This window comes from Rhincodon typus, chromosome 39 (assembly GCF_021869965.1).
Source record: "Rhincodon typus isolate 14 chromosome 39, sRhiTyp1.1, whole genome shotgun sequence".
Lineage (NCBI taxonomy): Eukaryota > Metazoa > Chordata > Chondrichthyes > Orectolobiformes > Rhincodontidae > Rhincodon > Rhincodon typus.
Genome location: NC_063370.1, coordinates 6,494,941 through 6,510,466, shown reverse-complemented (window position 1 = coordinate 6,510,466; position 15,526 = coordinate 6,494,941). Strand labels below are relative to the sequence as shown.

The 15,526-nt window shown below is 47.0% G+C and overlaps 1 protein-coding gene across 1 annotated transcript in view; it reads right to left on the bottom strand.

Moving 5' to 3' along the window:
* Positions 1 to 15,526, bottom strand: part of LOC109925778 (myotonin-protein kinase) — a 45,715-nt gene that overhangs the window by 15,025 nt on the left and 15,164 nt on the right. Inside the window, exons 5-10 of the mRNA XM_048618392.1 lie at positions 13,963 to 14,111; positions 9,985 to 10,078; positions 8,901 to 9,101; positions 4,096 to 4,356; positions 1,046 to 1,125; positions 127 to 208 (exon numbers count right to left, since the gene is read on the bottom strand). Of these exons, the coding sequence (XP_048474349.1) occupies positions 127 to 208; positions 1,046 to 1,125; positions 4,096 to 4,356; positions 8,901 to 9,101; positions 9,985 to 10,078; positions 13,963 to 14,111 (867 nt within the window). The remainder of the gene's footprint in view (positions 1 to 126; positions 209 to 1,045; positions 1,126 to 4,095; positions 4,357 to 8,900; positions 9,102 to 9,984; positions 10,079 to 13,962; positions 14,112 to 15,526) is intronic.

Genomic DNA, 15,526 nt, shown 5'->3' with positions numbered 1-15,526 from the left:
ACACACACACACACACACACACACACACACACACACACACACACACAGGGATATGCCTGCACTCCAGCAGGGATCAGGATAAGGCCGCTGAGCCAGGCAGGAATAAGGCGGAGTGAGTATTTTTACCCTCAGATGCATGCTGGAGTCCAGCTGGTTGGCATTGACTGTACGGCCCATCGCTCCCGCAGCCTCTCTGCAGTCACCCTGTCTGGGAAGAGGGAAGTCCACGTTATTCCTAAGGTTGCACCACATTCCCGACGGAGCGGTGGAGAAGTGCAGTTGGCCTGGCTCTCTCAGTACCCCTTAGGTTCCCTGCATGGCACCATCATTGGGGCCTATTGCCAGCGATGACATGTCCCACGAGGGGTGGCAGCAATGCGGTGGCTGTTGTAGCTCACTGGGGAGTGCTGTAGTCGCTCAGTGCCCAAGGTGCTGGGTTCAAGCCCTGCTCCAGGACCTGAGTGGGGCAGTAAGCCAGGATTGATGGCCCAGTGTTGTGCTGAATGGTCAGAGATTCCCATCACCTCAGATCCACCCTTCACAGGAAGGTACAAGAGCCCTGAGGACGCTCCTCTGTCTGGTGTGCTAGCCTGCATTTAACTTCCTGGTTGACAGCTGACTGACCTTATCCCTGCTCCTTGTGGGTTCTTGCTGTGTGCTAGTTTACTACCTTTCCCTGGTGGATGGTGAGCCTTAAGCCATGGCTGTCTGCTGCTGGCACAGTAAGATCCACTGGTGAGAATAAGCATCGACCCAGCAAAACTCTGCCTTAAACTGGGGTGTTAAAATCCAAAGCCAATCTCACAGTGACACCGATTCCAGCTTCTTATTCCCTATCCACTGAATTTGGGAGGGATTTGAAGCCTCACGCCGTGGATCTGAGAGCACAGGTGATGTGAAGTGGGGGTAAACTTTAAATCTGTCTCTCTCTCGTTATGCACAGGGAGGCTGCCGGATCCTCTGGCTCTCTCTGGGCTTTTTTTTCCGCATCATTTCCTCAATTCCCAAAAAACAAGTTGGAATTCCTACCTGGGGTATGTCTTACCTGATTGCGGAAAATGCAAATCCTGCAAATGGAAGGTGTGTCCCAGGAAAGACACCGCAGGACATTGGCTCTGAAGTCCCCTGGTGGAAAATGAGCCAAGAGGCTTTGATTTGATATGATTTATTATTGTCACATGCACCGAGATACAGTGAAAAGTTTTGTTTTGTGTACTAACTAGACAAATCATACCCTACATTAGGATATCAGGGCAATAGAACAGAATGCAGAATATAGTGTTACAGCTACAGAGAAGGTGCACAGAAAGATCAAATCTAACATATGGAGGCCCATTCACAAGCCTGATAACAGCAGGGAAGAAGCTGTTGTTGAATTTGTTGGTACGTGTTTTCAAACTTTCGTATCTTCTGCCTGACAGAGGAGGGTGGCGGAGAGTATAACTGGGGAGGGAGGGGTCTTTGATGATGTTGGCAGCCTTCCCGAGGCAGCGAGAAGCGTAGATGGAGTCAGTGGATGGGAGACTGTTTTATCTGATGGTCCGGGCTGTGTTCATAACTCTGCAATTTCTTGTGATCCCTGGGCAGAGCTGTTGCTGTATCATGCTGTGATGCATCCGGATAGGATGCTTTCTATGGTGCATCTACAAAAACTAGTAACATCTTTGGACTGTGGGAGGAATCCCATGCAGACACAGGGAGAATGTGCAAACTCCACACAGACAGAGGGTGGAATCGGACCCGGGCCCCTAGTGCTATGAGACAGCAGTGCTAACCACTGAGCCACCATGCCACCCCCAGACTGTGTGTGCATGACAATAAACAAGATGCATGGTCACCGTTATTGAGATTAGCTTTCAGTTCCAAATTTTATTAATTTTTATCAGTTACTCTGGTGGGATTTGATCCCAGAAGGTTATCCTGAACAAACTAGCCCAGAGATATGACCACAATATTACTATCTCCTCCACATTACTCCTTGCATTACAGTACTGAGTTCCACATTCCCACCACTCCCCAGGACAAAGGCTTTCTCCTACTCATAAGGGGCCATAACCTTTGCACATCTCCTCTGTCAAGTCCCCAAATAGATGTTCGAGCTTTCAATAGGATCTCCCCTGATTCTCCACCACTCCAATAAATACGGGCCCAAACTACTCAACCTTTTCCCATGGGAAAATCCCTCACTACCCAGGATCGGCCTCGTGAGGCTTCGCTGGACTACCTATTCTAGCACTGGAGAAACTTTGAACAAGATAGGTCCTCAGAATCAAGGTCACTGGAGGTAGATGGGAATGTTGGATTCGAAACGCAAGCAAACCAGCCATGATCTTACTGAGGGACAGAGCAGGCTCCGGGGGGGGGGGGGGGCTGAATGGCCTATTCCTGTTCCTAATACATATGTTTTTATGTATAAGAGATAACAAGGTGTAGAGCTGGATGAACACAGCAGGCCAAGCAGCATCAGAGGAGCAGGAAGGCTGACGTTTCAGGCCTAAACCCTTCTTGCCAACCAATGGGGCAGCATGGGGGCTCAGTGGTTAGTACTGCTGCCTCGTAGCACGTGGGACCCAGGTTCAATTCCAACCTCAGGCAACTGTCTGGGTGGAGTTTGCACATTGTCCCTGTCCCTGTGTCTGTGTGGGTTTCCTCCCACAGTCCAAAGATGTGCAGGTTAGGGTGGATTGGCTGTGGGAAATGCACGACTATGGGGATAGGGTGGGGGTCTGAGTCTGTTTGTGATGCTCTTCAGATGGTTGGAGTATGGGCCAAATGGTATGATTCAATCATCACCCTTTTCTCCTGTAATGCATTTTAGAACATAGAACAGTACAGCACAGGAACAGGCCCTTTGGCCCACCATGTCTGTGCTGGCCATGATGCCATTCTAAACTAATCCCATCTATTTGGAAATGGTCCGCATCCCTCTATTCGCTGCCTGTTTGTGTCTCTGTCTAAATGCCTCTTAAACATTGCTATCCTATCTGCTTTTACCACCTCCCCTGGCAGCACATTCCAGGCACCTACCACCCTCTGTGTAAAAAACTTGCCTCGCACATCTCCCTTAAACTTTCCCCCTCTCACCTTAAACCCCTGCCCCCCCCTAGTATTTGACATTTCCACCCTGGGGAAAAGGACTCTGACTATCCACCCTGTCCATGCCTCTCATAATTTTATAGACTTCTAACAAGTCGCCCCTCAGCCTCTGATGCTCTAACGAAAACAATCCAAGTTTGTCCAACCTCTCCTGATCGCTAAAACACTCCAATCCAGGCAACATCCTGATAAATCTCTTTTGCACCCTGTCCAAAGCCTCCACACCCTTCCTATAGCGTGGTGCGCAGAGCTGCACACAATACTCCAAATGTGGCCTAACTAAAGTCTTGTACAGCTGCAACCTAACTCACCAACGTTTATACTCAATGTCCCTGTCCGATGAAGGCAAGTATGCTGTATGCCATCTTTTTACCACCTTATCCACTTTCAGGGAGCTACGGACTTGGACCCCAAGATCCCTCTGTATATCAATGTTCCTAGGGGTCCTGCCATTTACTGTACACTTTCCTCTTGCATTTGACTTCCCAAGCTCACACTGGTCCGGATTAAACTCTGTCTGCCATTTCTTTGCCCAACTTTTCAACTGACCCACATCCTGCTGCATCCTTTGCCAACCTTCCTCACTATCCACGACTCCACCAATCTGCGTCATCTGAAAACTTACTTATTAGACCACCTACACTTTCATCCAAACCCTTTACAAACAAACCAACTGAGCTCCCAGCACTGAGAGTCCTGAAGAAGGGTCCCGACCCGAAACGACGACTCTCCTGCTCCCCCTGACGCTGCCATCTCCTGCTGTGTTCCTCCAGCTCCTCACTGTGCTGGCTCCCAGCACTGACCTTTGCAGAACACCAGTGGCCATATTGTTGGGATCGATTGAAATTTGGCATTCTTGCATGGGTCCTGATGAGTGCCTCAATGGAAAATATTTTTTAAAAAAACCCTCAGTGTCATTTCTGTCTGTCGACCGCACACCCGTCCACTGAGCATGAAACCATTGACAAAAGCAAAGATAAGGAAGAGAATAAAACATACCTGAGAAAGGACTGGACTGCTGAAATTCTCATCCTCCACGTCAAAATTCGAGGTGTCCATGCGACTGGTGTTTGTTGGAATGAAAGGGGGCTCGGTCCGATCGATGAAGTCCCAATCAATGCCCCTGAAGAACGCGTGTCCCTTTAAGTCCCTGACTCCATTCCGTCCCAACCTCTCCTCCCTACTGCAAACCAGGCCCTGGATAAAGGTCCTCGCCTCATCAGACACTTCAGGAATGGAGTCCGGGAACTGAAAACAGTCCTGAGGGCATTTTGGGAAGAAAATATGGAGGTTATTGAAGCCTGAGGAACGTGGGGAGGGGAGAGAGTTAATCACCAGTTTTCGCATTCAGTGGTAACAGACATGAACTATTGGAGTCCTGAACATCTGGTTCGCCAACTCCAGTTCATCCAGGTCCCAGAGATATCCTACAGGAAAGATGTGGAAGCATTGGAAAAGGTGCAGAGGATATTTACCAGGATGTTGCCTGGAATGGAGGGAAGGTCTTATGAGGAAGGGTTGAGAGAGCTAGGGCTTTTCTCTTTAGAATGACGAAGGATGAGAGGTGATAGAGGTGTACAAAATGATCAGAGGTATAGATAGAGTGGACAGCCAGAGACATTTTCCTAGGGTGGAGGTAGCTGTTACGAGGGGGCATAGTTTTAAAGTGAGTGGAGGTAGATATAGGGGAGACGTCAGAGGTAGGTTCTTTACTCAGAGAGTGGTAGGGGCGTGGAATGCATTGCCGGAGAGGGTAGTGGAGTTGGCCACATTAGGGGCATTTAAGCGGCTATTAGATAGGCATATGGATGATAGTGTAAGGTAGGGGTGGAGGTTAGATAGATCTTGGGTTTAGGGTAAAAGTTCGGCACAAGATCGTGCTGTACAGTTCTATGTTCTAAGTTTCCTCACAATCTCTTGCCTCCAACACCTTACGCGACATATTCCTGCCAGCTCTTCCCACAGAAAGTCAGCGACTGAGAAAGATTACCCAAATGTATGGCTTTTGAGGGTCGGTCACCAAACCCCTTCCCCATCTCATGAACTTTACCAAATACCCAACAGGAATGTTCAAAACAAAATGGAGGCAGAATTTCCTGCCCGTCATAATTTCACCTCCTGGGCGGTGTCCTGGCGGTTGCACACCAATTCGAGGGCGATGGAAACGTAGCTAAACATCACCAAACCCCAAATCACAGGCAGATGCAAACGATTTAAAGGTAACAGGGGAGCTAAGTGGTTAGCACTGCTGCCTCATGGCGCCAGGGACCCGGTTTGATTCCACCCTCGGGCGACTATCTGTGTGGAGTTTGCACATTCTCCCCGTGTCTGCGTGGGTTTCCTCCAGGTGCTCCGGTTTTCTCTCACAGTCCAAAGATGTGCACATTACATGGATTGGCCGTGCTAAATCACCCAATAGCGTACAGGTTAGGTGGACGAGCCATGGGAAATGCAGGGATGGGGTGAGTCTGGGTAGGATGCTCTTTGGAGGGTCAGTGTGGACTTGATGGGCCAAATGGCCTGTTTCCATACTGTAGGGAGTTTACGATTTAGGTCAGGAACTAGGCTGTTGGGCATCACTCACCAAGCTATCCAACCAAATGAGCTACCATCACCAGCACCAAACCCACCTCCTCCCCGATTTCTCGAATATAAGATTCTCAGTAATAACACACCCTTCATGCCTTCTCTCATCTCTTGTAAAATTAAGACACTGCAGACCTGAAACAAACACAGAAAGTGCTGGAGAAACTCAGCAGGTCTGGCCGTGGAGAGAGAGAGAAAGCAGAGTCAACATTTCGAGTCCAGCATGACCTTGCTTATGATATTGCCATCTCTCGCCTCTTCTCTGAGATAGATTCATAGAATCCCCACAGTGTGGAAACAGGCCCTTCGGCCCAACAAGTCCACACCGACCCTCAGAGCATCCCACCCAGACCCATCCCCCTATAACCCACCTCATCTACACATCCCTGGGCACAATGGGGTAATTTAGCATGGCCAATCCACCCTAACCTGCATATCGTTGGACTGTGGGAGGAAACCCACGCAGACACGGGAGAATGTGCAAACTCCATACAGACAGTCATCCGAGGGTGGGATCGAACCCTGGCGCTGTGAGGCAGCAGTGCTAACCACTGAGCCACTGCGCCATCCTGTCAGAAAGAGCGAAGGGTAAGGCTGGTAAGATTAAGGAACAATGGATGAATAAAGATATTGAGGTTCTGGTCAAGAATAAAAGAGAATTTTTTTAGATATAGACAACTTGGTTCAATTGGATTCTCTTAATCAATATGAAGGGTGTAGGGGCATTCTTAAGAGAGAAATCAGGAAGGCAGAGAGGCGGTATGAGATAACATTGGCAGATAAAGTGATGAATAATCCAAAGAGATTCTACAAACACATTAACAGCAAGAGGTTAACGAGAGAGAGGGTAGGGCCTCTTAAGGATCAAGCAGGTCATCTTTGTGTTGAACACAAGGAGATGGGAGAGATACTAAATTAATATTTCTAAATGAATATTTTCTGAAGAAGGGTTCCGATCCAAAATGTCAGCTTCCCTGCTCCTCTGATGCTGCCTGGCCTGCTGTGTTCCTCCAGCTCCACACTGTGTTAGCTCTGACTCCAGCATCGGCAGTTCTTACTATGTCTAAATGAAAATTTCACGTCAGTTTTTACTGTGGAGAAAGAAATAGAGTCTAGAGAGTGCAGAGAAATAAACTTTGATGTTTTGAAAACAGTTCACATCACAGAAGAGGATGTTTGGGGTGTTTTGGAGAATATAAAGGTGGATAAATCGCTGGGTCCTGATCTAATGTATCCCAGAACATTGTGAGAAGTAAGGGAGGAAATTACAAGACCCCTTGCAGAAATATTTGCATCATCTATAACTACAGATGAGGTGCCTGATGACTGGAGGGTGATGAATGTTGTACCTTTGTTTAAGAAAGGTTGTAAGGAGAAACCAGTGAACTATAGACCTGTGAGTCTGATTTTAGTTGTGGCTAAATTGTTAGAAGTATTTATAAAAGATAGGATTTAAAGAATTGATTAGGGATAGTCAGCACGGTTTTGTGTGAGGAAAATCATGTCTCACAAACTTGGTTGAGTTTTTTGAAGAAGTTACCAAAAGGATTGATGATGCCAGAGCAGTAGACATTGTTTATTTGGATTTTAGTAAAGCTTTTGACAAGATTCCGCATGGTGGACTAATTAGTAAAGTTCGGTCACATGGGATTCTGGGTGAGCTTGCCAATTGGATACATAATTGGCTTAACAGCAGGAAACAGAGAGTAATGGTGGAGGGTTATTTTTCCGTCTGGAGGCCTGTGAACAGTAGTGTTCCACAGGGATCGGTTCTGGGTCCTCTTTCATTTGTCATTTATATAAATGATTTGGATGAGAATATAGAAGGCATGGTTAGTAAGTTTGCAGATGGCACCAAAATTGGTGGCATAGTAGACAGGGAGGAAGGTTTTTCCTTTCTCATTCATTCACGGGATGAGGGCATCTCTGGCCAGGCCAGCATTTATTGCCCGTCCCTAATTGCCCAGAGGGTGGTTAAGCGTCAACCACATTGCTATGGGTCTGGAGTCACATGTAGGCCAGACCAGATAAGGATGGCAGTTTCCTTCCCTAAAGGGCATTAGTGAACCAGATGGGTTTTTCCCCCAAAAATCAACAACGGCTTCATGGTCATCACTAGACTCTTAATTCTAGATATTTGTTGAATTCAAATTCCACCATTTTCTGCAGCAAGATTTGAACCTGGGTCCCCAGAACATTATCTGGGTTGCTGGATAAATGGTTCAGTGATAATACCACTAGGCCATTGCCTCCCCTTTCTAAGGTTACAAAGGGATCTTGATCAAATGGGTCAATGGGCTGAAAAATGGCAGATGGAGTTCAATCTGGATAAATGCAAGGTGTTGCATTTTGGTACAACAAACAAGGATAGGGCTTATACAATTAATGGAAGGGCCTTAGCTAGTGTTGTAGATCAAAGGGACCTAGGTGTGCAGGTACATAATGTGTCACATACAGACAGGACGGTTAAGAAGGTGTTTGGCACACTTGCCTTCATTGCTCAGTCCTTTGAGTGTAGGAGTGGGAAGTTATATTGAGGTTGTAGAGGACGTTGGTGAGGCCTCTTCTGGAATACTGTGTCCAGTTCTGGTCGCCCAGTTATAGGAAGGATATTATCAAACTGGAGAGGTTTCAGAGGAGATTTACCAGGATGTTGCCAGGTATGGAAGGTTTGAGCTATAAGGAAAAGCTGAATAGGCTGGGACTTTTATCACTGGAGCACAGGAGGTTGAGAGGTGACCTGATTGAAGTTTATAAAATAATGAGAGGTATAGATAGACGTGATGGAAGTCGTCTTCTCCCTAGGATGGAAGATTTCAAGACTTTAGGGCCCAATTTAAAGGTGAGAGGAGAAAGATTTTAAAAAAGACATGAGGGGCAAATTTTTACCACAGAGGGTGGTTCGTGTGTGGAATGAACTTCCTGATGGAGTAGTAGATGCGGGTACAGTTACAATGTTTAAAAGACATTTGGATAAGTACATGAATAGAGAAGGTTTGGAGGGACATGGGCCAGGCAGGTGGGACTAGTTTAGTTTGGGATTATGGACTGGGTTGGGCCGAAGGCTCTGTTTCTGTGACTCTAAAAGGCCCAATGAGTTTGCACCGACCAGAAGCCAACCATGTCTCTAACCCAATCGCTTTGTTACAAGCACTTTGGCCCATCGCTAATGCTGGTGGTGTGCCCTGTTACTCCACAGTCTCACCCTTGTTGCTTACCCTGTGGTTGAGAATCTTCCCATAGGTTTCAGTCAGGGAGTCGGCGTAGAAGGGGGTCTGTCCAAAAAGCATCTCATAAGAGCAGATGCCGAGCGACCACCAGTCACACTCTGGGCCGTACGTCGCTGAAGGGTCTTCCACAGACTGCAGGATCTCTGGGGCGATGTAGTCAGGTGTACCCACTGCGATGGCTGACCGTACCTGGAAGGAAAGTGGCACAGGGGTGAGGGATGTGGGATTGCCAACCTTCCAGAATTTCCCCGGAGAGTTCAGGAATTAAGGATGGATCAATGGCATTTACATTTACCGCCCCTCCCCCCAGCTGTTCCTTGGGGTGAGCCGCCATCTTGAACCGCTACAGGCCATTTAGTTTAGAGACATCCACAATGCTGTTGGGGAGGGAATTCCAGGATTTTGACCCAGTGTTCCTTAAGGAAATGACCGATATATTTCCAAGTTGGGTCGGTGAGTATATCCTGAGCCATACTGAGGGAGTGCGGAAACTATGAGAGTGTCGATGGTCACCATTAGATTCTGAATTCCATTTTTTTAAAAATTGAATTGAAATCCCATCATTAGGGAGTTGATGGCCTAGTGGCCTATTGTCACTGGACTGTTAATCCAGAGACCCCAGGTAATGTCCTGGTTCAAATCCTGTCATAGCAGGATGGTGGAATTTCAATCCAATAAGAATCTGGAATTAAGAGTCTAATGATGCTAATTTTCAGGAGAGAAAAAACCCCATCTGGTTCACTAATGCCCTTTAGGAAAGGAAACTGTCATCCTTACCTGGTCTGGGCCTACATGTGACTCCAGACCCACAGCAATGTGATTGACTCTCAATCAGGGATGGGTGACAAATACTGGCCTGGCCAATGGCGCCCTCATCCTGGGAATGAATGTTTAAAAAATTCAATTCCTCTCACGATTAATACAAACCTTCCACTATCTTTCTTAATTACTTGCTCCTGCCTGCATGCTAACCGAGGATCCTGCAGTGAGGTCAGGCAAATTTGTCCTTTAACCCTCAGCCCAGCTTGGCCGCGCCAAAGACAGTTTAAGGAAACGTGGTGTCTGTACTTACTTGACCATTAATTCCCAACCGGAGACAAGAGCCAAAGTCAGCAAGCTTGATGTGACCATTCTCATCCAGAAGGATATTATCCGGCTTCACATCCCTGAGAAAACAGTACAGATCATTAACTCATTTGACAACCAGAGTTTTGAACCCAAACAGCCTTTTTCTTTTCATGTGTGCTTGGAGCTCGACAAAATGAGACTTTTGTGGTGCCTATTTTTCAGCGTTTTAATTTCTTTCCCTGTGTTTCTGGGTTAAACCCTGAGTTGGGCCCTAAACCCAACTGGGATAGCACAGTGGCTCAGTTGTTAGTGCTGCTGCCTCATAGCACCAGGGACCCCAGGTTCGATTCCACCCTCAGGTGACTGTCTGTGTGGACTTTGCACATTCTTCCCCTGTCTGTGCGGGTTTGCCTTGGTTTCCTCCCACAGTCCAAAGATGTGCAGGTTAGGTTGGATTGGCCATGCTAAGTTACCCCATAGTGTGTAGATCAGGTGGGTTATATGGGGACAGGGATGGGTGGGATGCTCTGAGTGTTACTGTGGACTTGTTGGGGTTGAAGGGCCTGTTTCCACGCTGTAGAGATTCTATGATGATGAAAACTCATCTTCCTGAAATTAGGATCGAATCTTATCAAAGCCACTGCGACCACAAATTAGTGAACCCTCACCGAGCCACCACTCCATCGATTGTTGTGTTGAGAGACTGGTACCTTATCCAGGTTCCCAATCTCCATTGGCAAGGTTAGACACTAAGTGGATGTTCGGCCATGGGATGGAAGAACCTGGGACCGTCCTGTCTATGGTCACGGCACTAGCAATATGAAACACCCAGACTAAAGCTTGGGGGATGTGGGATCGAATCCCGCCATGGCGAAATTTGAATTCAATAGCAAAAAAAATCTCTGGAATTCAAAGCTAATCTATTGACGATCGGAACAAGAGATCCACTCAGCCCTTCGAGTCTGCTCCCCCATTCCATAAGGTCACAGTTGATCTGATTTTAACCTCAACTCTACATTCCTGCATATTCCACCCGGTAACCTCTTACCCCATTGTCGATTATTGTAAAAACCCCATCTGGTTCACTAAGGTCCTTTAGGGAAGGAAATCCACCATCCTTACCCAGCCTGGCCTACATAGGGGTGTAGTCCCTGTAACGAGGTCAGCCAGTGGACCCCATAGAATGTGAGTTCCCTGATTGAGGCTGTTAATCTGGTCCAATCAGGGAGCCCGGGCTGACAGATATAAACAGGAGTGTCAGGGGTTGTATTCACACTGAGAGCTGGCTCTGAGGGAGCTGGATCAGTGTCAAGGACTCTCCACGTGTGTAAATAAAGGGTGATGGGAAACTGATCGTTTTGGACTTATTTCAAGGGAGTTAATGGTTTATAAAACAGAATTCTGTTTGGTTGATAACCTTCAGGTGTCCACTCACTGCCCCCACAGAGAGACCGATGCGTATCTTGCCCTGTCCCTCTCCTCCGACTGCGGAGTCATAGCACAGTACAACACAGGAATGGGCCCTTCGGCCTACAATGTCGCACCGAACATGACACCGAATTAAGCCAATCCCTTCTGCCTGCCCTTGGTCCACATCCCTCCATTTCTTGCATGTCGTTATGTTGAAATGGTCCACCGGTAGAAACATAGAAGATAGGTGCAGGAGTAGGCCATTTGGCCCTTCAAGCCTGCTCCACCATTCAATAGGATCATGGCTGACCATCCAACTCAGTCCCCTGTTCCTGCTTTCTCTACATATGACTCCAGACCCACAGCAACGTGGTTGGTTCTTAACTGCCCTCTGGGCAATTAGGCAATAAATTCTGAGCCCATAACCTGTGAACAATTTTTTTTGTATAAATCTCACTATTGTCTCTGAGTTCTTCTTGAGTTTTACCTGCCCATTAGTCACCAACTTTGACCTTGCAGCTCCCATTCCTGCTCTCTCTCTTTCTCTCTCTCTCTTTCTCTCTCATTCGCTTTCTCTCTCTCTCTCTCACTCTCTCTTTCTCTCTCCCTCTTTCTCTCTTTCTCTTTCTCTCTTTCTCTCTCTGCAGCCTCCTCTTAGATTGATCAATCTCTTGCCTTCACATGTCCCCAGGGGGTAGGGGGTGATATTAGTCCCTGCCTGGGGTAAAGACAGAAAGACCAGAGAGAGTGCTACATTGTCAGAGACGGCAGACTTTCGAAGGAAACATTAAGGTGGTGATTTCAGTCTGCCTTCTTGAGATGGGGAGCTAACAGAGAAGATCCCTGTAGCCACTATTCTCAATGAGGACAAGGCCAGAGATTCTCTAAGCCCACATTTATCCAAACATTTTCCAGGTCGGAGAAGTTATTGCGCACCTCTGCAGCAAGTGAGACTTGAACCTGGATCTCCAGGCCCAGAGGTAGGAACACTACCACCTTAACACAAGACCCCCCCAACATTTATTCCAATGTCAACAAAAAAATGTCACTTTAAGACAACTGGCTCTGGGATCTTGCTTTGCACAAATGTACAGCAATGTTTCCTATGTCGTGACAGCTCTTCAAAAAAGAAAGAAGGTACTTATCCTTGACGTGAGGTGGGATAAGGTGCTATGAAAATGCAAGTTAAGGCTGTCCACAAGATATATTTCATACTGAAGAAGGTGTTTGGTATATTTGCCTTTATGGGTCAGTGCATTGAGTATAGGAGTTGGGAGGGTCATGTTGTGGCTGTACAGGACATTGGTTACGGCAACTTTTGGAATATTGTGTTCAGTTCTGGTCTCCCTGCTGTAGGAAGGATGTTGTGGAATATGAAAGGGTTCAGAAAAGTTTATAAGGATGTTGCCAGGGTTGGAGGGTTTAAGCTACAGGGAGACGCTGAATAGGCTGGGGCTATTTTCCCTGGAGTGTCGAAAGCTGAGGGGTGACCTTATAGAGGTTTATAAAATCATGAGAGTCATGGATAGGGTGAATAGACAAGGTCTTTTCCCCCAGGGTAGAGGTGTCCAAAACTAGAGAGGCATAGGTTTAAGGTGAAAGGGGAAAGATTTAAAAGCGACCTAAGGGGCAACATTTCCACGCAGAGGGTGGTGTGTGTATGGAATGAGCTGCCAGAGGAAGTGGTGGAGGCTGGTACAATTATAACATTTAAAAGGCATCTGGATGGGTATATGAATAGGAAGGGTTTAGAGGGAGATGGGCCAAATGCTGGCAAATGGCACTAGATTAATTTAGGATATCTGGTCGACATGGACCGAAGCGTCCGTTTCCGTGCTATATATCTCTATGACTCTAGGAAGCTAAGTATTTCCTCAGAAGGCTAAGGAAATTCGGCATGGTCCACTAGACACTTATCAATTTTTATAGGTGCACCATAGAAAGCATCCTGTCCAATTGGATCACAGCATGGTACAGCAACAACTCTTCCCAATTCCACAAGAAATTATAGAGAGGTATGAACGCAGCCCAGACCATCAGACAAACCAACCTCCCATCCACTGACTCCATCTACACTTCCCACTGCCTCGGGAAAGCAGCCATCATCATCAAAGACCCCTCCCCACCCCGGTTGCAATTTCTTCCTCCCTATTTCATCGAACAGGAAATATAAAAGTTTGAAAACACGTACCAACAGGTTCAAGAAGAGCTTCTTTCCTGCGGTTATCGGACTTTCTGAATGGACCTCTCAAATCGTAAATATAATGTTGATCTCACTTTGTGTGCACCTTCCCTGCAGCTGAAGAAGGGTCTAGGCCCGAAACGTCAGTCTTCCTCTGATGCTGCTTGGCCTGCTGTGTTCCTCCAGCTCTACACCTTGTTATCTCAGATTCTCCAGCATCGGCAGTTCCTACTATCTCTGAAACATTTTATTCCTCGCCCTGTTCTGTTACCCTAATGCACTTTGTATGGTATGATCTGCCTGTACTGCACGCAAAACAAAACTTTTCACTGTAACTAGGTACACGTGACAATAATAATTCAAATCACATGATGGCCAGCGGACTCTCACCGATGGATGAAGCCAAGCTCATGGACAGAGTCTATTGCCAGAGCCAGCTCTGCCAGGTAGAACTGGGCCATAGTTTCCGGGAAGCGATCCCCGAACCTGCTCATCAATGTCAGGAAGTCTCCGCCAGCATAGTAATCCATGATGAAATACTGAGAAAGGGGGAGAACCAGAAAAATTACGCAGAATTCTTTCTCAAAAAGCAGACATCAACAATAAAAAAAATTAAAATGCATTAACCCTGGTCTTTGGAACACAATGGGGTGTCCTATAACAGGTTACTGCATTAGGAAAAGGAAGCGCATTATCACAGGATGTACATGCCAACAAGGAACAACAGTAGGCCACTCGGCCCTTCCAGCCTGCTCCCCCAATTGAATAAGATTGCGGCTGATCTGATTTTAACCTCAGCTCCACAACCCTGTATATCCCCCCGCTGACCATCTTTCAACCCCTTGGGTCATCATGAATCAGTCTCCCTCTGCCTTAAAAATATTGAAAGATCCACATCCACTGCCTTTTGAGGAAGGCAATTCCAAAGACTCACGACTCCTCAGAAAAAAATGTTTCCCCATCTCTGTTTTAAACAGGGACCCCCTTATTTTTAAACAGTGACCCCTCGTTCTAGATTCTCCCACAAGAGGAACCATCCTTTCCACATCCACCCAGTCAGGACCCCCTCAGGATTATAGATGTTTCGATTCAATCACCTCCGACTCTCCCAAACTCCAGAGGATACAGACACAGCCTTTCCTCGTAAGGAAATTCACTCATTCCAGGGATTAATTTGGTAAACTTTCTCTGAACTATTTCCACTGTGTTAACATCTTTCCGTAAGTACAGTGAACAGTCCTGTACACAGTCCTCCAGATGCTCTGTATAACTGAAGCATCCCCTCCCTACTCTCCAGCATTCGGTTCCCTCCCAATAAACCATCACATTCTATGAGCTTTCCTGATTACTTGCTGTACCTGCAGACCAACCTTCTGCGATTCATGCACTAGGACACCCAGATCCCTCTGCATCCCAGAGCTCTGTAACCTCTCGCCTTTCGATAATATGCTTCTTTTCCCTCTTTCTGCCAAAATGCACACTTTCAGACATGTGCCAGATCTTCACATGTAATGGGACGTCATATGACATGAATGTGCCCTTGCTCTCACTCAACTTTGTGGCAAGTCAAGATTCCTACGAAAGTTGTCATTGTTCATTACATTCGTAAATGAAAGGGTATATTTTTAACTGTGGTTCAGCCAACTCTGTTGGATTTTAGTTAACAGCTCAACAGGACCCAGAAAGGTCGAGCACAATGGCACAATGACACTAAACAACTGCACCTCCCAGTCGCGAACCATTTCAACTCCCCCTCCCATTCCTCAGACGACATGTCCATCCTGGGCCTCCTGCAGTGCCACAACGATGCCACCCGAAGGTTGCAGGAACAACAACTCATATTCCGCTTGGGAACCCTGCAGCCCAATGGTATCAATGTGGATTTCACAAGTTTCAAAATCTCCCCTCCCCCCACCGCATCCCAAAACCAGTCCAGCTCGTCCCTGCCTCCCTA